This window comes from Mastigoproctus giganteus, chromosome 11, assembly GCF_048544385.1.
Source record: "Mastigoproctus giganteus isolate SK-2022 chromosome 11, ASM4854438v1, whole genome shotgun sequence".
Taxonomy (NCBI): domain Eukaryota; kingdom Metazoa; phylum Arthropoda; class Arachnida; order Uropygi; family Thelyphonidae; genus Mastigoproctus; species Mastigoproctus giganteus.
Genome location: NC_143585.1, coordinates 160,984,968 through 161,008,330, shown reverse-complemented (window position 1 = coordinate 161,008,330; position 23,363 = coordinate 160,984,968). Strand labels below are relative to the sequence as shown.

General features: G+C 37.8%; 1 protein-coding gene across 1 annotated transcript in view; it reads left to right on the top strand.

Moving 5' to 3' along the window:
- Arp1 (Actin-related protein 1) overlaps positions 1-23,363 on the top strand; it is a 341,295-nt gene that overhangs the window by 197,291 nt on the left and 120,641 nt on the right. The window contains exon 6 of the mRNA XM_090385032.1: positions 45-261. Within this exon, the coding sequence (XP_090241158.1) occupies positions 45-261 (217 nt within the window). The remainder of the gene's footprint in view (positions 1-44; positions 262-23,363) is intronic.

Below are 23,363 nucleotides of genomic sequence, written 5' to 3'. Positions count from 1 at the left end.
TATAATTTAATAATGTTGTTATTATTATTTTTCTCCCCTTCCAGATATGCAACAGGTCGTACAACTGGTGTGGTATTAGATTCAGGTGATGGTGTCACTCATGCTGTCCCTATATATGAAGGCTTTGCAATACCACATAGCATTATGAGAGTGGATATTGCAGGTCGGGATGTCACACACTATTTACGTTTACTGCTGCGTAAAGAAGGTTGTAATTTTCACACATCAGCAGAATTTGAAATTGTTCGAACAATAAAAGAGGTGAGAAAAGGTTTTGAGTAGATAATTAGCACATCAGATATGTATGGCTTTAATACTGATTTTCTCTCTCTATATCAAATCAAATATTTATTAATGGAATTACTAATATGTATTTGCTAGTAAGAAATTCTTGCAAAACATTTATCTATCTCTATATTACATAAATGTTTTTAAGAACCTTAAAATGTGTTCCAAAAATTTGAAAGTCTAAATTATTAAAGCTTCTGAACATCACATCTATGAATTGCGAAAATTTGATATTCTACTGCATGTGTTTTGCCTTGGTAAAGGTTGGTGACCTTTGCTTGAAGTGAACAAATGCACAGGATGAACCAAAAGTCAGAGAATTTTTTTTTTTTAAGTTATCTGAAAAAGAACATACATGAACATTACTATAGAGCTAAACCTTTGTTGATTAAAAAACCCCAAAAAAGCTTACTTTAATATAGAAAGCAATATAGAAAGGTATATCAAATTTTCAAATCATCATCTGTGGCCTCAATGCATGAAAACAGGCTTATTGTAAAATTTCTAACATAACACACAATCAGTTTTGGCAGTTTCTTCATTGTTGCAGTTTTTAAGTTCCATACGATACGTGGTTTCATATTGTCAATGTGCTCTTTTAAATATCCACACAGAAAAAAATCTGAGGTAAGTTAAAACTGGAGACATACAGTACTGTGTTACCTTGTTTGGTAATTGTAATTTTGGAAATTCTGGTTTCTAAGGAATGATGTGCAGGAGCAGTATTCTTCATGAGAAAGTGGTATTTTCCTTCAGTTTTGGGATGAACCAACTTTTGCATCAATCCTGTGTCTTGTACTAAAAGCTGTATGTAGACAGCTAATAATAAATAGCTGTTTGTAACATTTCCTCTGAGAAACAAATGGTCCAGAAATAACCCACTGTGAAATTCTGGACTAAACAACAATGCTGTGAGAGAAAGAGAGATTTCTTTTCAGTTTGATATTAGGGTTCTCATTGGCCCCACTAAAGACAGTTGTGTCAGTTAACTTGTTCATTGATCTTTAAAGTTGCTCATCATTGAAACATTTTTGACCTGGCTATTGATTGTACCAGTACAAATAGATACTTCAAGACATCTTAGTTGGACATATTTCTATCTTCCCTCATGCAGTTCTAAATTCCCCCATCTCTTCTATTATGCAGTATGATTGATGTACTTTGAGGTTATGATAGGCATCACATCCAGATCCAGTCTTCCTTACATTTCTGGGAAACTGCTCTGAAACAGTGTTTGCAAACAGGTCACTAGATAGCCCACCGGACTGAACCTTTTTGGTAACTCTAGGAGACATTTGGATCAGCTAATTTATAATCTTGTAGCCTCTACTCTGCCGAATAATGATTTGAGGGTGTCATATATACTTGCATATACTTTGCAAGTATATATGTGAGGGGGTTTCACAAGGCCACATTACATCTAGGAAGCTTGGCGTGTTCTTACTGTGTATACAGTGATACAGTGGGGGGGGGGGGGGGTCCTCATTATCCGAGGATAATTAGTTCCAGAAAATTCCACTTAAAACAGGGAACAATTTTTTGTAATATGTATTATGTACTTTTACCTAGTAAAAAATGGATTGAAGGACTGAAAAATGAGACAAGTATTTTATTAGACATTTTTTTTTAATAATATTTTGAACAATGTAAGTTTAAGTTAACTAAGAATTCGCTTAACATAAAAATTTTCGAAAATATCAGACATGTCTACTACAAGCAACAGTAAATGAGAAACTGACTGTAGGTAGGGGTCGTCGAGTCAACAGGACACTTACAGGAAAAGCAGGGCAGAAATAGTTGTGTGCAGTGTGGGTGCTTCAACGTAAGTCAAAACAAAGTACATAGATACTATTATATTTTTTATGTTTTCGTATTTTTTTTTATGTATTATTTGCAACCTCGTAACTGCGGAGACTTGGATAATGAATACTCAAATACCTGTGACCCTCGGAACATCACGAATAGTTGTACTAATTATAAAAACTTATCTATGAAAAGATCTAAACCGCCGAAATACTTCCTAATGTAACGTAACCATAATTCCTTCCTTCAACATAAGTCGAAACAAAGTACATAGATACTTTTATATTTTTTATGTTTTCATATGTATTTTTATGTATTATTTGCAACTTTGTAACTGTGGAACTCGGATACTAGGGCCCCTCTGTACATCATGAATAGTTGTACTAATTATGAAAACTTATCTGTGAAAAGATCTAAACCTTTGAAATACTTCCTAATTCATTACACAAATATACATGGTCTCAGTTTGTGACCATTTTCACTTAGTCTGCCAAGCCCCAATTAATTTTTTCTGACAGAATCCGGCTATTGGATGTCTCAAACACTGCTCATCTCAGTTATCCTAATTCTTCTTCTTCTCCTTGGTTGAATTATTGTTTTAAATCATGTGATGTAAATGTTAGCTCAGGTCGTGTCATCGAAATTGTTCTTGTAGGGATGAAATCCTTTATCCCACACTCCACCTTAAAATCTTGTCTTTTATCTAAACTTTGGTTTTCCAATAAATGTGCTAAGGCTATTCAAGATAAATATATTGCATATTGCAATTGTTTTGTATCCAAATCCCCATCTTCATTTTCAGCCTACGCTTGGTTTTTTGCTTTCAACAAACCTTCACCATCGCTATGTGATGGGTACATCAGCTGCATATGTTGTTTTAGGAACATAGTTTTTGATTTATCTTGGCTGTGATTTTTTTTGTTGTGAGTACAAAGTGATGATTTTATGTGGTGAATGCAATAATCATCAGATTCACGATCAGCTTTAGTGCTGATCATGAATCTGATGATCATTTAGCTGTTTCATTGATATATGATCTAATGAACTGACTTGTCCTCCAAATAGGGGTTATTATATTGTTCCTGTGTATTCTGTTGCTGTTTTGGTATTATCTGTATGCTGGCAGATGATCTCTGGCTGTCTCCATGTGCCTGGAATGATAGTGGCAGCATATGTTATGCTAGAAATTACTTGTACAGTATTGCAATAGATGGTAGGGTTGACAGGAAAGCTGGCTGGCACTGTCTTCTTTAATAAATAAATAAAAAAAATTTTTTTTTTTTAATTTTAAAGCAGTTATTAACATGTCGACTGCCACATTGGCCATACATATCCAATACCATTAGTTTTTCAGCTGCCTCATCAGACATATATTGCTGACACCCACTGTTTCAGTGGCAGCTGTGTTGGCTGTATAGCGCTGATGATTGTTGGAAATTTACATTATTTTTGAAAAGCATGGCCTCTGGTGATACATCTGATGAAATTTGCATGGTGCTATGAGAAAAAAATAAGCGAGTAACTGCTCATCATTTAAAAATGCTATATAATACACATTTTACATTTATAAAATTTATGGTGTTGTCCAAAACACTCTAAACACATGAAAGGCTGATGAATACAGTCTGGGCAATACATAGAAACTCTTTTCCCCATTAGCATTAGTAGAGGCATATGATGCAGGAAAGCAAACTTATGCAGCATCAGCCAAAAAAACCCTCCCATTTCACCCCACCATTTGTTCCAAATGCCTCTCCAGCTCAGCCTTAAATTTATTTAGGCTATCAACTATCTGCTGGCTAAAGGCAAATTTCTGCACATCTATTCTACAACTGTCTTTCCTCAATTTGAATCTGTGCTCCCCTTAGGGTCTTAATTTGAGGAAGAGGAAGAATCCCATCATTATTCAGCTTGATCAACAAATTCAAGGCCTTACACCTCAATCAGATCACCTCACAGGTGCCTACTCTCCAGGCGCTACAGTTTGCAGAACTTAAGCCTTTCTTCGTAAGAGCACCCCTATGTTCTCCTCACCAATCTTGTTGCGCTTCTTTGTACTCATTCTAGCAACTCTACATCTTTCCTAAAATGAGGCTTCCAGACCTGTACACAGTACTCTAGGTGTGGCCTGACTATTGCGTTGTATAATGGGATAATCACATCCCTGTCCCTGCTAGAAAAATTCCTGTATATCATTGACAAGACTCCTTGACCTGCCCAGGCAGGCCATCTGTACTGCTTAGCAAACTTGATATATGACTGCGCAATTACCCCCCCCCCCCAGGTCTTTTTCATTTTCCACTTCCCTAAGTGTAGTACCACACACAGTTGGTATGTTTCTCTTCAGTTATTGCTAGCTATATGCAGTACTTTGCATTTGTTAATGTTAAACTTCAGTTGCCACTTCTCAGCCCATTTGCCCAACTTATCTAGATCCAGTTGGAGTAGCATACTGTCTTTACTGTTTTTAACAACACTGCCAACCTTTGTATCATCTGCAAACTTGGACATTAAACCTGATATACCTTCATCAATATCATTGATAAATATACAAAACAACAATGGGCCCAACACTGAACCCTGGGGAACTCCACTAATAACATTTGTTCACAAAGAGCAGTGTCCATTGATTCCCACTCTCTATCGTCCCTCACTCAACCATCCCTTTATCCATTTTAGCAACTTACCCTTAATGCCATACCTCTCCAATTTGTACAACAGTCTTCCATGTGGAACAGTATCAAAAGCTTTTCCTGAAATCCAAGTATATGATATCAAAATTACTTTTGGCATTCAGTTCCTTTGTGACCACATCACTGTATCCAATCAAACTGGTCAGACAAAACCTCCCTTTAACAAACCCATGCTGTGTCTTAACTATTACTGCAGTCATGTCTAGATGATCCTGCAATGCTTCTTTAACCAGTGATTCCATTATTTTTCCCAGAACACAAGTTAAACTAACAGGTCTATAGTTACTTTTGTCGCCTTTTGAACCCCCTTTGTGAATTGGTGATACATTTGCACACCTCCACTCCAAGGAAGCTCTGATAATTATGGCTAAGGGTTTGTTTATTTCTTTTGCTGCCTCCTTTAATATAACTGGATAGATCCCGTACACTCCAGATGCCTTTTTTATGTTTAACTTCAACAATTTCTCCTCCACTTTGCTCTCAGTTATTACAAAATCACTTAGCTCCCTGTTAGAGTTTGATAAAGTTCTGGCACTCCCCCTCATTGAATAACTCCTCATACGTGAATGCAGATGCAAAATACTCATTCAGTTTATCAGCTACCTGAGCATGATCATTAATTGTCAACCCATCTATATTAAGTGGTCCAATATGATTCATCCCTTTCCTTCTAGAGTGTACATAAGTAAAGAGCCCTTTGCTGTTTTTCTTTGCATCCTTTGCCAAAGATTTCTTGTAATCTGCCTTCACCTGCCTAACCTCCTTTGTGACTTGATTACACACTAGTTTATATCTGCCATAGGCTTCTCTGTCACCTGATACTTTATATGCATCGCATACATTTTTCTTCTCTGGCACGAGCCTCATTAGTTCATCTTACATCCATTTAAGCGTAAACCTTGAACAGTATTTCTTAGTTGGAATGAAAAGCCTAATAACCTCCAAAATTAAGTCCCTGAAGGCTTTCCATTTAGAATTCAATGTCGCAGGAGTCGCAGACAGTCTTAAAAACTGTCTGCAACTCCTGTAGTCACCTTTACGAAAGCAATAGCCCTTCCCTTTAGCTTTGATGGTAGTTACATCTTTAAGTAATTCCCACATCAGTACATTGTGATCACTGTCAACCAGTGGTTCTTTTAGCTGCAGATTCTTAATGCATGGATAATCACTGCTGATAGTCAGATCGAGAGTATTGCTCCCTCTGCATGCATGAATAATCACTGCTGGTTTGACAACCTTTGCCCTACACATACATTATCTTCCTCTGCATTTGAAAAATGACCTTTCTCTTGGTATTACTTTTCTTCTAAACAACTTCTTTGTACAAATCTCAAATCCTCCCCTACCATGGACTACTGTTTCCACAGCTGGGTGGTACCTCCAAAACTTCCCTCAAGCTTCTAGACTCCATTCAAAAGATGGAAGTCAGGTTAATTAAATACCCATCTCTTACAAAGTCTTTCCACCACTTTCTCTCTCATATACATTCTGTTTCTGCTGCTGCATGTCTTTTCTATAAATACTTCCATGGGTACTGTTCTTCTGAATTGGCATCTCCCCCTCCTCTCTCTCTCTCTCTCTCTCTCTCTCTCTCTCTCTCTCTCTCTCTCTCTCTCTCTCTCTCTCTCTCTCTCTCAAACCAGTCTGAACACATGCACAACCAGTCAGCATCCATTTACTGTCCAGCATCAAACTCACAGAACCAACTTTTCTTTTTGTTAATACCTTAACTTCTGTTTTTTGGAGCAACTTTCCTTCACATATACTCCTCGACGTGGGCACCTGTACGTGGTGAGGGGACCTCCCAGTGACGCTGCTGGACGTCCAGACTAGCATCACTGGGATCCAACGCCCACAGCCCAGGTTCCAGGCTTACATCAATGGAATCCGGCATGTTTGCCGTGCGCTGTGACCCGTGGAAATTCGGAAAGGCGGATCCTGGTGGTTGAGGGTCCCAGCTTCAATACACCACTTTGGCCCTGCTTCGACAAGACGGGAGGTCGTGGAAGGCCCGGCTAGGATCAATCGGCTAGTAGGCTCGCCTGCGAGGGTCAACCGTGTCAATGCCATGCCCCTACCCTCATGGTCCGAGGGACAGGATTCAGGCTGACGGCAGTGCGGGTATGGTGTCTGGGTAGCCCTGGCGTTCCACTCCCGAGCGCATTTATTGCATGCCGGGTAGTGGGCGTCCCTTTGGGCTCCATGGTGGGTGGGGAGCCCGGGCACTGAACCACTTAAAAAACTGCATGAATCCTGATAAATTAATTTCTTCTGGGGCCCCAACCCAGTCCCTAACTGAAAACATTACCGTAGACCAAGAGAACGTCACTTCTGCAAAAAGACAGAAAAAGGAGGTTATATCAGGTCCTACACCTCGGTTCCTGATAATTCACTCAACTAGTGAGAAGCCTATAGGAAAAATGTCACCCTTCTTTATCCAGAAGGGTTTGGAAGGGTTGGCAGGCTCTCCTAAGTCTGTCAAACGGCTTCGTTCGGGTGACATACTTGTAGAAACCAGAAGTGATATACACTCAGAACAGCTCCTCCGTGCTACATCTATCGGGGGAATGCCTGCCACCATAACCCCCCACAAGACACTGAACTCATCCCATGGTGTTATCGCGGAATGGGATCTGATGGATGTAACTGAAGAGAAAATCTGTTCAGAGTTAAAACCCCAGGGAGTGACAGCTGCTAAATGTATATCCATGCGTAGGGATGGAAAAGTAGTTCCCACTAGAAATATCATCTTAACATTCAATTCACCAACTTTTCCTCATGAAATCAAAGCTGGCTATATTAACTGCCCAGTGCGTCCGTATATCCCAAATCCGTTACGGTGCTTTAAGTGCCAGAAATACGGACATTCACAGACGGCTTGTATTGGAACCCTTGTATGCGCTCGGTGTGGCTCAAAGGACCGCGAAACAACTTCATGCTCAGCTGCAAAACCAACCTGCATTAACTGCCAAGAAGAACACCCGGCCTACTCAAGGGCATGCCAGAGGTGGAAACAAGAAAAAGAAATTCAGCGACTTAAGGCAGAGCTGAACATATCTTATCAAGAGGCAAGGAAAACGGTGAAACCTATAAATATAAATAAACCAACCTACGCTCAGAAGGTAGCAGGGAGATGTTCCATCGGAACTCAGACCAAAATGACCATACCACCAAAGGAGTCGTTCACTCCTATTGCTCACTACCTGTTAAGTTCAATAAAACCCGCACAAAAAGACCAATCAGCTGCCACTCCAATATCTGTACCTCCTAGTGCCCCACCAATTAGAAAATCAGTTTCTGGAGAAAAGAATAAGAAATCTGACGTACATCCTAGTTCTCAGGAAAAAAATGGATGTTGAGGAGAAGGAGGTACAGGAAAAAGCAGTCTTGTAACTCTTTACTGAGGAGGATATGGACACGGGGCAGCGTCCATACTTCCCCAGGAGGGATAAATCTAAGACTGACAAAAATAAGCCCTCAGCACCTCGGAAGTCGCCTGAAGGAACCACCAAGCCAAAATAATGGCTAAATTCCTACAATGGAATTGTCGTGGATTCCGGAAAAATGCAGAAGACATCAAGGCACTCCTGCAAAAGCACAAACCATCTTGCTTTTGCATACAGGAGACTTACCTAAGGGTAAATGATGACCCCAGGATGCACAACGTTACTATCATTCGCAAGGATAGAACTGGGGATGGCCCCACTCATGGAGGAGTCGCAATCCTTGTGGGCAACCATACCCCTTTTCAGCATCTGCAACTTACTACCAGCATAGAGGCAGTAGCAATTCGAATAACAGTTGGGTTTTTACTAACCGTTTGCTCTATATATTTGCCACCTGGTACTGACATCTGCCAGAAAGACATCTGACATCTGCATTACAAGATGATCTTGTAATGCAGTTGCCTCCCCCTTTCTTACTTCTTGGGGACTTTAATGGACATAACACCCTGTGGGGTAGTGCCAGCATTAATAGAAGGGGACGAGTCATAGAGCGTATGCTCATTGACAATGACCTCTGCCTTCTTAATGTGGGAACAAACACGTTTTTCCACATGCCTACCCGTACGTTTTCTGCCATTGATCTTTCTATTAGCTCGCCTTCTCTTCTCTCGTCACTTACCTGGGAGGTAGAAGGGAACCTGTATGGAAGTGATCACTTCCCCGTGATAACCACCTTAATTACTGGGAGACCTTGTCTTCCTGTCAGGTTACCGCGGTGGAAGTTTGATCAAGCTGACTGGAGTGCCTTTCAACACCTGGCAAAATTTGACAACTCTGCAGTCAGTCAGGAGCCTATCAATGATGCAGTTACGTACATAACAGAAAATATTGTCCATGCAGCTGCAACTACAATTCCAAAAACATCCACCCGGTTTCCTCCCTTTCCAAAACCATGGTGGAATCCGGAATGCACAGCAGCTAAAAAGGCTCAAAACAAGGCTTGGGGGATATTTCGAAGATATCCTACCACAGTCAACCTATTAGTCTTTAAACGTGCCCGAGCCAAAGCACGCTACATCCGCCGTCAGAGTCAAAGGGAATCGTGGATCCGTTTCACATGATCCATTACCCAGACGACCAGTACTAAGGTGGTCTGGGAAAAAATCCGGAAAATGAAGGGAAAATACACAGCACACCCCTCATCGGTCCTTGAATATAATGGATGTACTATTGCAGACTCTACTGCAATAGCCAATGCTCTTGGGGAAACATTTTCTAACATCTCTTCAACATCATCTTACTCCCCCGAGTTTCTGGTCTTAAAGCACAACATTGAAAAACAGGCCCTTAAATTCACATCGAAGGGTTCCCACCCATACAATGGGCCATTTAATATCAATGAGCTGAAAACAGCACTCGCCCGTACAAAGGCTACAGCTGCTGGACCAGACAACATCCATTATGAAATGATCAAACATCTTTCACCAGAATCCATGGACCATGTGCTCTTCCTGTACAACAGAATCTTCCTTGAAGAGCATTTTCCGGATACCTGGCGCAAGGCAACTATTCTTGCTTTTGCTAAGCCAGGAAAGGATCCTATATGTCCAAAAAACTATCGTCCCATTGCTCTGACCAGCTGTCTGTGCAAAATATTGGAGAGAATGGTCAATGCTCGTCTCTTGTGGTATTTAGAATCGAACGACCTTCTCTTCCGCTTTCAGTGCGGCTTCCGAAGAAACCGGTCCACACTGGACCACTTAATTAGACTGGAAACATCTATTCGAGATGCTTTCCTAAAAAGAGAACATTTGGTGTCCATCTTCTTTGACATGGAAAAAGCGTACGACACAACTTGGAGATTTGGTATTTTAAAAGACCTTTACAACCTCGGTCTAAGAGGCCACCTTCCAATTTTTATTAAAAATTTTTTATCCTGCCGTTATTTCCAAGTTCGTGTAGGATCCTCCCTTTCGCGGCCCTTTTGCCAAGAGGAGGGGGTACCACAAGGATCTGTCTTAAGTGTCACGCTTTTTGCCATTAAAATAAATTCTATTTCTGAACAACTTCCTCCAACTATAAACAGTGCACTCTACGTCGATGACTTCAGCATATTCTCTCAATCATGAAATATGAGGGTTATTGAGAGACAACTACAACAAGCTATTGACCGTCTTAACTCCTGGGCCACGGTCAATGGTTTCAGGTTCTCACCGGAGAAGACCGTTTGCGTACATTTTTGTCGCAAATGTAACCTCCACCCTGAGCCTGAATTAAGACTTGGACAAAGCACCATTCCAGTTGTATCAGAGGCGAAATTCCTGGGACTCATTTTTGACAAAAAGCTGACATTTGTCGAACACATTCGTCAGCTTCGCACAAGGTGCACGAGAGGGCTTAACATCCTCTGCTCTCTCTCGTCTTCCTCTTGGGGTGCAGACCGATGCACTCTCCTACGTCTATACCGTGCACTTGTACGCTCAAAATTAGATTATGGGTCTCAGGTATATGCATCTGCCAGAAATAGTGCTGTTCGTTGGCTTGACCCCATCCATCATCAAGCCATTTGTATTGCTACTGGTGCATTCAGAACATCACCTGTCCAAAGTCTGTATGTTGAAGCAAATGAACCATCTTGTCGCTTCGACGAATGCAGTTGTCTCTACAATATGCATTCAAGCTGAAGTCCCTGCCAGACCATCCCACGTGGACATCCGCTTTCGGGCCACAATGGGAAAATCTCTACAACACACGACGGACCGCCAATCGCCCATTCGGCATTCGTGTTCAAGAGCTACTCAATGAGCTTAACATCTCGGTAGACAAGGTTGCTCGATCACCAAAGGAGCCCCTTCCACCCTGGCATGCACAAACACCAGCATGTGACTTCTCGCTCAAGATTGCGACGAAGTCTAATACTCCGCCTTCTGTCTACCTTCAGCTCTATTCACAACACCGTGCAGAACATTTTGACTTCTTGCTAGTCTACACAGACGGCTCGAAGTCAGAATCGTATGTGGGATCTGCTGCTGTCTTTCCAAATAATACCATATCAGAGCAGATACCCCTTGACTGCAGCATTTATACTGCAGAGCTGCATGCTATAGATATAGAGTTAGCTCTAGATCACATAAGAAAACATCGTTACCAACGGTGTATTATATATGCCGATTCAGTGAGTGCACTACAGGCTTTATCAGCGATGTCACACACTAACCATCCAACCCTGTCCCGAATTCAGCAGATAATATACAATCTCTATGCAAGTGGACTCGATATCCGCTTCTGCTGGATCCCCAGTCACATCGGGATTAGAGGAAATGATTTGGCTGACATTGCAGCCAAATCGGCAGCCCTGACGGATAAGCTTGACCTGTTAGTCCCCTATACAGACTACAGGCAAGTGATCCGTAGTAACCTACAATCTCAGTGGCAAGACTCGTGGCATCGACTGATTACTACAAACAAACTATGTTGAATTAAGCCTGTGATCCATCCTTGGCGGTCCAGCTTACGCAGGGATCGCAAAGAGGAAGTTGTTCTTACCCAGCTCCGCATAGGACACTGTCATGTGACACACTCCTTTTTGCTGAGGGCTGATGACCCTCCTATGTGCGAGCAATGTGACACCGTTTTATCTGTCCAACACATTTTATGTGATTGTACTAGTTTTATAAATGCTCGTTTTAGCGCTTTTACCAACCTGACTGAGCCATATACACTCAGTCAGATTTTAAATGACAACGACAATGTGTCAGCAGTTTTTAAATTTTTAAAATCGATCAATATGTATACACTCATATGAAATATACAATTTGCTTTTATCATTATACTGATTTTATGTATTGATATGTCTGTATATATATATATTTGCAACTTTAGACGAAGTAACCTTTTTAAAACTAACAAGTCTAATCTTTTTTGAATTTTATTCTTTTCATGGCGCATTATAACCTTGCTGTTTTTGCGCCACAAAAATCAAAATCAATCAATCAATCAACCTTCACATATAGGCGCCTCCATAGCCAGGTGGGAAGGGGCAGCAGTGCATAACACATGCTTCTTGATTAGACCAGGGTTCGAGCCCATCGCCACCAAATACGGAGGACACGGAAAGGTCAGGGAATGACCACCGCATATCCCGGAGCAATATGGCCTTAGTTGCTAATGCTCCTAAAAACCAAATAACAACAACAACCTTCACATATATTTTCTGAAAATTGCAATGTACAGAAATTCAAATATAATGTCAGTGAGTATCTTCTGTCTTCTCAAACTTCAACCCCCACGTGGTACTGTTCAAACCACAAACAGTACTTACCATTTGTGGTTTGAAGGTTGAGCAGTACTAAGGATGATATTAAGAACCTATAAAACTAAGTACTATAGGTGTTCAGATTCACAGCAATATAAAAACAATGCATGGGGATCATCAAAATTTGTGACAATGGAAATTGTCTTAAAGATGGAATGATAAAATTGATTAAAAAATTAAAGTATAATGACGGTACCTGCATAATTTGTAAATTTTCATGTGGGTAGAACACTACACATAGTTAAGTGTGCATGCTAGATTCAGCCTTTGAAATGTGTAATGGCTATAATTTGCCAAAAAAAGAGGAGTTAGATTATTACTACTCTTTTTTGACTCTTGTATCAATAATCACATTTGTCTTTAAGAATACATGCATAAGCAAGTGATGTGTCTTTCTTTATAAGATGCTTTCAGGGCTGCCTTGTCCTTTCATGTTTTTTGGAAGAATTTAAATTGCACAGATAATGCAACGATCTTAATTCACACATCAGAAAAAAACTTGCCTTTACAACAAATTCCCCTGGTATTGCATTATTTACAAACAGATGGCTTGCATAAAAAGTTAACTGGCCATTTATTTAAAAGATGAGACTACTATCACTGCCTGTTTCAAGGCTAACTGATCCCTCATCTGATAATGGTGGCCTTTAATGATAACATGCAAACAAAACAGAATTGTTTATTGTTTCACCTGTATACAGAATCGGTTTCCAGTTTTAATATAATTAAAGTTATCTGTTGAAAATAGTGCAATAGTAGGATAACTCATTATGAAGGCAAGTTTGTTCTGCTGATTGAATTGGTAGTTTGTATTCCTTTAAGTGAGACACCTAGTTTCATATAAAGGAATAAGAAACCTGTTGCCTAAAAACACAAATGAAAGGACAGCACGGTCATTATAAATGTTCACACTTGTAAATAAGTTGTTCTTTGTTTTATATTTATTGAAATGTGCTTCTCTAAATTTGCCCAGTCTACTAAATATCTCTTTCTGAAATCAAGAAAAGTTTAAAATCCTCTTAATCCACAAGGGTACAAAATTTTAAGGAGTTTACTGTGTGTATAAATATATACACACATTTCCATCTAAAAGTTTAGAATCGTGTTTCGTTTTTCTTAATTATCAAAGTTTTTATTAAAATAGGACCAACTCTTGTTCACCAATTTTTATTAAAATATTTTCTATTACGTATAAAAAAAAAAAAAAACTTAAATAATATTTAAGAAGTTTCAAGAATATTGGAGAAGATTCCTGAATGTGACAGAACATTGTAGAAGTTTTTGAATGTGGTAGAATGCTGGTAATGATTCTAGAAAGTGGGAGTATTGTTTCAATATTACAGGAGATTGTAGATGATTCTGTAGTGATTTGCAATAATATAGATTCAGGAGTAACAGCAGTAAATTATAAATTTGAACACCCATCATTCCGAAAGAGTATTTTGTTTAAGTGTAGTGTGTTTTGTTTTAAACATGGCAAGAAATAAGGAACTGTTAAAAAAAAAAAAAAAAAAAAAAACAGTGTTTTTATAACTCTGTATAAAGAAAGTTATTCCAGGGTAAAAAACTAGGTGTTTCATGTAAAGGAATACAAACTACCATTCAACATTCAAGGAGACTGGCAGTTCGAAGGATAAACTACAATCAGGATGACAACAGAAGTGCAAGATAAAACCATAACAGTGATTTATAAATGCAGTCGATGACTTACTGCACCTGAAATCTGAGCTGACTTCAGTAGGAACAGAGAAATTCTCATGTAGAAGATTCCTCTAAAACTTCTCCTTGAACAAGTAGGACTTTGTAGTCATGTAGTGGTCCAAATACCCTCATTAAAACTGGAAAATCAAAAGAAATGGTTGGTTTGGGCTAAGGCCATCAACATTGGACAATTGAAGAGTGGCAAAACATACTTTGGAATATGAATCTGCATTTGAAATTTTCAGATCCTAGCATAGACTTTGTATGATGATCAAATGAACAAAACTGGTGCTACATTGTTTAGTGCCTACAGTCAAGCACAGTGGTGGTTCCATCACAATCTGGAGTTGCTTCTCTTTTTTGGGGTGGGCAACATCATCAGAATTGAAGGAATTTTAAGAAAAGAAGGCTGTAAAAACATTCTTAAATATGATGCAATATCCTCTGGACTCTAAGCACAGCTCCAAGCTGTGGGATACTTTCTAGCAACTAAACAACACGAGGGCCTATTGCAAATTACAGTGTGGCCAACCAAATTGCCTGCCTTAAAACCAGTAGAGCTTTTATGGGATCATTGAGACCAGTGGTTTTCAACTTTTTTTTGCTTGTGGCCCACTTCTGAATTTCATTCACCTCTGTGTCCCCACCTCTCATATTGTTTAATTATAAAAATGTATATTTATAATAAATATGTACTTTATCAACTGCACTTTTTATTTATAACATGTATTATTTGTTTATAATATAAGGAATATTAATAATAAAGAAGGGGTTTATTAACTACAATCTATTTATAATATAATTTTTATTCTTATAATATTTTGTTTATTCACAATATACAATTATGCTCCTAACAAAAAATATTATAATAATATTATTGTCCCTTAGTTTAGTGAGATTCTTGCGGATCTGACTAATTTCTATTTTATATTAGTAATAATTGTATTTTAGAAGTGAACTTTTCGTAGCCCACCTAAGTTTCCATGGCCCCCAATTTTAGAACTTTTACCTGTGGCCTCTCAGAAATACAGCATGAACCCCTGGGGAGCCATATGGTCCCCGTTGAGAACCACTGATCTAGACCATATAGTTCATGTTAATATTGAATATTTTAATATTTTTTTTGCTGTAAATTTTTCAATTCTTAATAAAAAATATTAAAATACCTTATAATGTGTTGTTTTTTATATGAAACCTTTTGTAAAAGAATAAGAGAAGTTTACCTCAATATGATGCGTAGAACACTTCCGTATGATACTCTCCAGAAATTAAAATGAAAACAATTAAAAAATCAAATATCTTACATTACAGTAAGAAATAATTAATAATAATTAAAAATCAAATGAACACAATTAAAAATCAATTTAACACAACTAAAAATTAAGTAAAAAATTAATTTAACGGAAAAAAATTGCAAAATGATTTTCCTTCCTGAAACTGACAGTGCTTTTCGACCACGTGTTGTGATCACAGGAATGAAAATTACCGAACAGGGATTATTTGTCTTCGTGCATGCGTGTAAACGACCATGAGTTGGAGATTAGATATGGCCAATGAACACTAACAGAATTCTTATGTAATTTAATTTCGTTGGTTTCTGCAATTAATAGTCTCGTATAATTATGTTGGACACTTAAGTATTTTGGCCTCGTTAAATAAAAATATGTTTTTCATTAATGGCATGAAAGGCTAATTCTGATGCTGCTGAACGAGAAGCACAAACTGATGCCGCATGACTGACACCCCTTCGCCCAACATTCAACAAACCGACATATCAACAGGTTACAAATCTTTCCTCGTATATGCTATTGCAGAACCAGATTTCACTTTTATCCAAAGGATTAAATTACAATTTATCATCTTTAAAACCACCTAAAAACAGTGTGTAATTGATATTGAATTTGGATTTTGTAATGATCCACGAAAAGATTTATTTATTCAACAAGTTAACCAGGTGGTGAATACCATAAAAGAAATGCAACTTCCTAAATTAAATACACGACAGTTGAGCTTTACATGAACTTCGGGAAAATAAAGACATTATTATTCAGAGAGCTGATAAAGGAGATACAGTATTAATACTCAATAAACCTGATTATATTAATAAGTTAGAGTCAGTTGTATCAGACATTTCCACTTATCTTGAAGTAGACACGGCACTATTTACCAATTTGGTCAATCAATACAATAAAACATTAGCCACGTATCAAAAAATGACTACATTACTTTGGCTCAGTTAAAGCAATTTATGGCCAGAACATACAATATTTCTGCACTTTTTGATCAGGTAAAATTACATAAGACCGGATTTCCTATTCGGCCTATTGTTTCCTATAGAAACTTGGCATTTTTGTCCTTGGCTACACATGTAGCATTATAAAACCCTTTAGACAGGCAATACAATTTGGGATTAAGAACTACGATACACTATTTAATAACCTTAAAGGACTGCAGACTTGGCGGTCATGATAATTTATTCTCACTAGATGTTACCTTGTTAAATACGAATGTAAACATTGAATACACATTAGATATTCTCTGGGATATGTTAAATAATAACTCGATACCGATTAATTATACACAGCTTCCTATTAAGGAAATTTTTCACTTAATTAAACTCTTAGTTGAAGCCAACTATAACCTTTCGAGACAAAGTATACAAATAAATTTTTGGTTTGCCAATAGGATTAAGCCTGAGCAGCCTAATATCGGAAATCTATCTCTCAGCGATTGAACATATATACATTTGACGCCTTTTCTACCCTGTATCACATACTATGGGAGGTATTTAGACAATGTTCTAGTCATTACTGATAGTAGTACTATCCAAGACATTTTACATTCGTTTCATAATATTCATTCTAGACTCAAATTTACATTGGAGAGGGAAAATACGGATACTAAGTCATTAGATTTTCTAAATTTCACGCTTACTCAGGACGCGAATAAAATCCAATTTAACATCTAACATAAACCTACAAACACTGGTATGCTTCTGCATTATAACAGCTATCACCCGTTCACCTACAAAAGATAGATTATCTTTAATCAATTTCTCAATGCAACGACAGAATGTGCTTTGGGCTCAGAAATCCAAATATTAACCAGCAGATTTTTAAGCAGGGGTTACCCACTTGCTACAGTAGACAGAATTAGGGTACAAGCTAAGGATAGCATACAAAAAAATACACCAACCAACAATAGTAATATCAAAAAAAAAAAAAAAAAAATACATTTTTTTTCTGTCCCATATGTTGAACAATGGCCAAACAAATTAATAGATTCTTAAAAGATACCTAATTTAAAATTGTAGCCAGGCCATTACAGAAATTACACACTATATTGAACAATCGCTCAGTCCTTGCCTTGTTTGCAACACAAATAAATAACCTAGTATACAACATTTCTTGCAGTGATTGTGACTCGTCTTATCAGGGTTCTACGTGGTTTCTTCTGAATTTTTGTGTTAATCAACACGTGGTGTCAGTTTGTGCTTCTTGTTCAGCAGTGTCAGAATTAGCCTTTAATGCCATTAATGAAAAACATATTTTTTTATTTAATGAGGCCTAAGTATAACGTATAATTACGTTACTTAGTGTATAACGTAATTATACAAAACTATTAATTGCAGAAACCGTCAAAATTAAATTACATGAGAATTCTGTTAATGTTTGCCAGCCATATCTAATCTCCGACTCGTGGTCCTTTATGCACATGCGTGAAGACAAATAATCCCTATTTAAGTTTCATACTCACCCCTATTTGGTAATTTTCATTGCTGTGATCATGACATGCAGTCAAAAAGCATTGTCAGCTTCAGGAAGGAAAATCGTTTTGTAATTTTTTTTGTTAAATTAATTTTTAATTGCATTAAATTGATTTTTAATTGTGTTCATTTGAATTTTAATTGTTGTTAATTATTTCTTACTGTAATGTAAGATTTTTTAATTGTTTTCGTTTTAATTTCTGGAGAGTATTATACGGAAGTGTTGTACGTATCATATTGAGATAAACTTCTCTTATTCTTTTACAAATATTGATATCAACGTAGTGTATTGAGCATTATAGCTCTTGTTCCTACTATCAATATTATACATTGTGATTCCAAACTTTTAGGTGGGAGTGTATACATTTATATATATTTATAATTATATTAGTGATAAAAAAGGAAAGAAAGTTAAAACGACAGTAACTGTAACTAATATTTATGGGTCAATGCAGTTGCAAGCAATCATGCAATACACCCATAATGTCTATAGAATATTAAGGATAATAGAAAATTATTATAAAAAGTAAATCAAACCAATAATAATACCATCAGGGACCTAAGACAACGCAAAAAAAAAATAATAAAATAAAATAATTATTATCGCTTTTTACCGACAATCTAGATGACGTCAACTGGGGCCAACCACCCAGAATGAAGGCAAAAAACGACAAGGTTCTCTGTTTCTGTGATGATCAATATATGCTAAGTAATTTAAATCTAAACCAAATATAGATGTAATGTCTTTAAACTGTCCTACACTCTTTATTTTTATTTCTCCAAAATTATTAGGGCAATCCGAGGACGTAGGAGAAACTATTTCTTATCTATACCACTATTTTTCGCCTTTGTGGAGTTCAGGTTCTATTATTCCTACTCCTTTAGTTTTTCTTCTTTAACTTTTAGCTTTAACTTAAATTCAATTATTTATTTATAATTATTTTTACCGTATCCATCACATAGGGGGCACCACATTATTTTGACGACTATTACATTATGTCCTAGATACGGTCAGTATGTAGTATGTATTATATATTTAATCTTATTTTAATCATTAAATTACATTCTCTGTTGGGTCAACGATGATTAATATATGCTTACGTTTATATTTTACTTATATTTCTTACCTTTGATTCTAATAATTCTAAATTTTCTTAACTTTTTATCATCATTCGATTTATATTTGGCCTATACTGGTTTATATTTGGTTTAGATTTAAATTACTTAGCATATATTGATCATCACAGAAACAGAGAACATCTTGTTGTTTTTTGCCTTTATTCTGCGTGGTTGGCCCCAGTTGAAGTCATCTAGATTGTCGGTAAAAAGCGATAATAATTTTTTTTTTTTTTCCGTTTTCTTAGGTCCCTGATGGTATTTTTATTGGATTGATTTACTTTTTCTAATAATTTTCTATTATCCTTAATATTCCATATATATATATATATATACACACACACACACACACACACACACACACACACACACACACTACAGATCTATGAAATATGATGTTATTGGATGTTGCATAAATTGCCACAAATATCGGATAGAAGGAAGAATAAGGAGTCAGAATAGAAGTATAAACAACTTTTAACTTAAGTGGGTTACATGTTAAAGAATTAAGGACAAAAAAAATTATAATTGAATGAATAATACTAAGAAATTATCACTAAATAAATAGTAATAAAGATTAATAAAGAATCATTAACATTAGTAGAGGCACATGATGCAAGAAAGCAAGCTTATACAGCATCAGCCAAAAAAAAAAAAAAAAAACCCTTCCCATTTCACTGATCCATTCATTCCAAATGTTTGATCTGCCTTGAATTTATTTAAGCTATCAACTTCCACAAAACCAGATGGAAGTTTGTTCCAGCAATCAACTACCCACTGGCTAAAGGTAAACCTCTGCACGTCCATTCTACAACTGTGTTTCCTCAGTTTGAATCTATGCCCCCTCAGGTTTGTAATCTGAGCAATAGGAAGAAGGCGTCTCTGTAGCCAGGTGGGCAGGAGCGGCAATGCATAGCACATGCTTCTTGATTAGACCGGGGTTTGAGCCCGTGACTACCAAATACAGAGGATGCGGAAAGGTCAGGGAATGACCATTGCATATCCCCGGAGCAATATGGCCTTAGTTGCTAATGCTCCTAAAAACCAAATAACAAACAAACAAGAAGAAGAATTCCATCAGTATTGAGCCCGCTCAATCCATTCAAGACCTTATACACCTCAGACAGATCGCCTCACAGGTGCCTAGTCTCCAGAAGCTGCAATTTTGTTCACTTCACCAGGCTTGTTGCCCTTCGTTGTACTCATTCTAGCAAATCTACATCCTTCCTAAAATGAGGGTTATAGACCTGTGCGCAGTACTCAAGTTGTTGCCTGACCATTGCCTTATACAAGGGGATAATCACCTCCTTATCCCTGCTCGCAAAATTCCTGTATATCATTGACCCCGTGACCCACTTTGGCAGCCTATCTGCACTGCTCAGAAAATTTAATGTCTGACTGGACAATTATCCCCAGGTCTCTTTCATTCTCCACTACCCTGAATGTAACACCACCCAGTTGGTACATTTCTCTGGGGTTACTGCTACCCATATACAGTACTTTGCATTTGTCAATGTTAAATTTCAGTTGCCACTTCTTAGCCCATCTAACGAACTTTTCAAGATCCTGTTGCAGCAATATACTGCCATTACTGTTATTAACAACCCTGCCAACCTTTTTATCATCTGCAAACTTTGATATTAAGTTTGATATACCTTCATCAATATCATTGATAAATATACAAAACAACAATGCGCCCAATGCCAATCCCTGAGGGACACCACTAATTACATTAGTCTACATAGAGCAGTACCCATTGATTACCACTCTGTCTTCTCCCACTCAACCATCCTTTCATCCATTGTAGCAGCTAGCCCTTAATGCCATACTGCTCCAATTTATACAGTAGTCTTCCATCTGCAACAGTATCAAAAGCTTTCCTGAATTCCAAGTATATGATATCAAAATTATTTTTTGCATCCTGTTCCTTTGTGACCACATCATGGTATGCAATGAAATTGGTCAGACAAGACCTCCCCTTGACAAACCCATGCTGTGTCTGAATTATTACTGCTGTCTTGTTTAGATGATCCTGCAACGTTTCTTAACCAGTGACTCCATTATTTTCCCTGGAACCGAAGTCAAACTAACAGGTCTGTAATTACTTGTGTCAACCTTTGCACCCTGTTTGTGAATTAGACAGACATTTACACATCTCCAGTCCTTGGGGACTTCCCCTGTGTCCAAGGATGCTCTCATCATTATGGCAAAGGTTTGCTTACTTCATTTTATATAACTGGATAGATCCCACTACACCAGGTGTCTTTCTTATGTTTAACTTGAACATTTCTCCTCCACTTCACTCTCAGTTATTAGAAAATCATTTAACTCCCTGTTACAGTTTGATAAGCATCTGGTGCTCTCCTCCTTGAATAACTCCTCATGTGTGAATGTAGATGCAAAATACTCATTTAGTTTGGCAACTATCTGAGAATGATAATCTTCAGTCAAACCATTGATATCAAGTGGACCAATCTGATTCATCCCATTCCTTTTAGAGTTTATATAAGTAAAGAAGTCTTTGCTGTTTTTCTTTGCATCCTTTGCCAAAGATTTTTCATAACCTGCCTTTGCTTGCCTAAGCTTTTTTGTAACTTGATTACATACTAGCTTGTATCTACCATAGATTTCTGTGTCGCCTGACAATTTATGTGCATCTTATGCAGTTTTCTTCAAACTGACATCCATTTGGATGTCAGTTCATCTATTATCCATTTGGGCCTAAATCTAGAGCAGTATTTCTTGGAACAAAAAGCCTAGTAGCTTCCAAAATTACTTCCTTGAATGCTTCCCATTTAGAATTTGCTTTTGGTAACATCATCAGTTGGTCCCACTGTATAGAACCTAAAAAATCTCTGAGACCACTGTAGTCACCTTTACAAAAGCAAAATCCCTTCCATTCACCCCTTATGGTAGTTATCTTTAAGTAAATCCCACATCAGTACTCTGTGATCACTGCCACGTACATGGTGGTTCCTTTTTATGTAAATTCTTAATACATGAATAATCAGATCAAGAGTGTTACTCCCTCTTGTTGCCTCTCTCTAACATGCTCCTGTAGAAAACAATCATCCAATAAAGTTAAAATCCCCCATTATAAGACATTGATATACTGGCCCACTCTTTCTCTGTATAATTGTTCATTGTACTCATCAGAGTTTTTAGGCCTATAACAAACTCCTTCCCTCATATTTGCTTTCCCAATGCTTATGTCACACCAAACTTACTCAACATTGCACTGTCCATCTATGTTAACTGGATGCACTTCCTTAGATTTTCTGTTTCTTAACTAACAGCACAACCCCCTCCTCCCTTCCTATCTTGTCTATCCTTTCCATGCACATCGTACTCCTCAAATTCCAATTCTGTATCCCTTATATCTGAGTGGCACCACGTCTCTGATATCCCAACAGTATCTGCCTTGGATGTCCTAACCAGCACTTCAAATTTATTTACTATACTCCTTGCATTCGTGTATATGCAAATATACATGCACCTGTTTCTACTCTTAGTTACTCTAACACAGCCCATGTATTTACTTGTTTCATAACCCCCAGCAGTTCCTGAAACCCCCAGCAACTGGCTTTCTGGGCTGCTGCTCATTCCAATTGAAGCAGTGCAAGAATCATTTCCACCTCTTCCTGCAGCTACTGTTAATCTATAAGTCTGTGAATCCCCCAAACTAACAGTTTTCAGCACACCCAACATTGCCTCGATAGCATCAGCAAATATTCTTGCACCCCTTCTGTTTAAGGGTATCCATCCCTGTAGAAAAATCTCTCCTGTTAACAAGCACAGATCACGCTGAGAAAAATTCTATCCCATAAAACCTTGCACAATCTTTCCAGGGCCAAACTGATCGACAAGGCTCTCTTCATATAATCGTTCCTATCATGTCTGGGCAGGATTGCAGACACTTTCAAGTTTAATTCTAACTCGACTTTTTTCCATCATTGACCTGTACTTAGCATTAGCATTAGTAGAGGCATATGATGCAAGAAAGCAAGCTTATTCAGCATCAGCCAAAAAAAAAAAAAAAAAAAACACACCACTCCCATTTCACCCCTCCGTTCGCTCGAAATACCTGTCCAGTTGAGCCTTAAATTTGTTTAGGCTATCAACTTCAACAACAAGTGATGGAAGTCGGTTCCACCAACCAACCACCTGCTGGCCAAAGGCAAATTTCCGCACATCTATCCAACATCTGTCCTTCCTCAATTTGAATTTATGCCCTC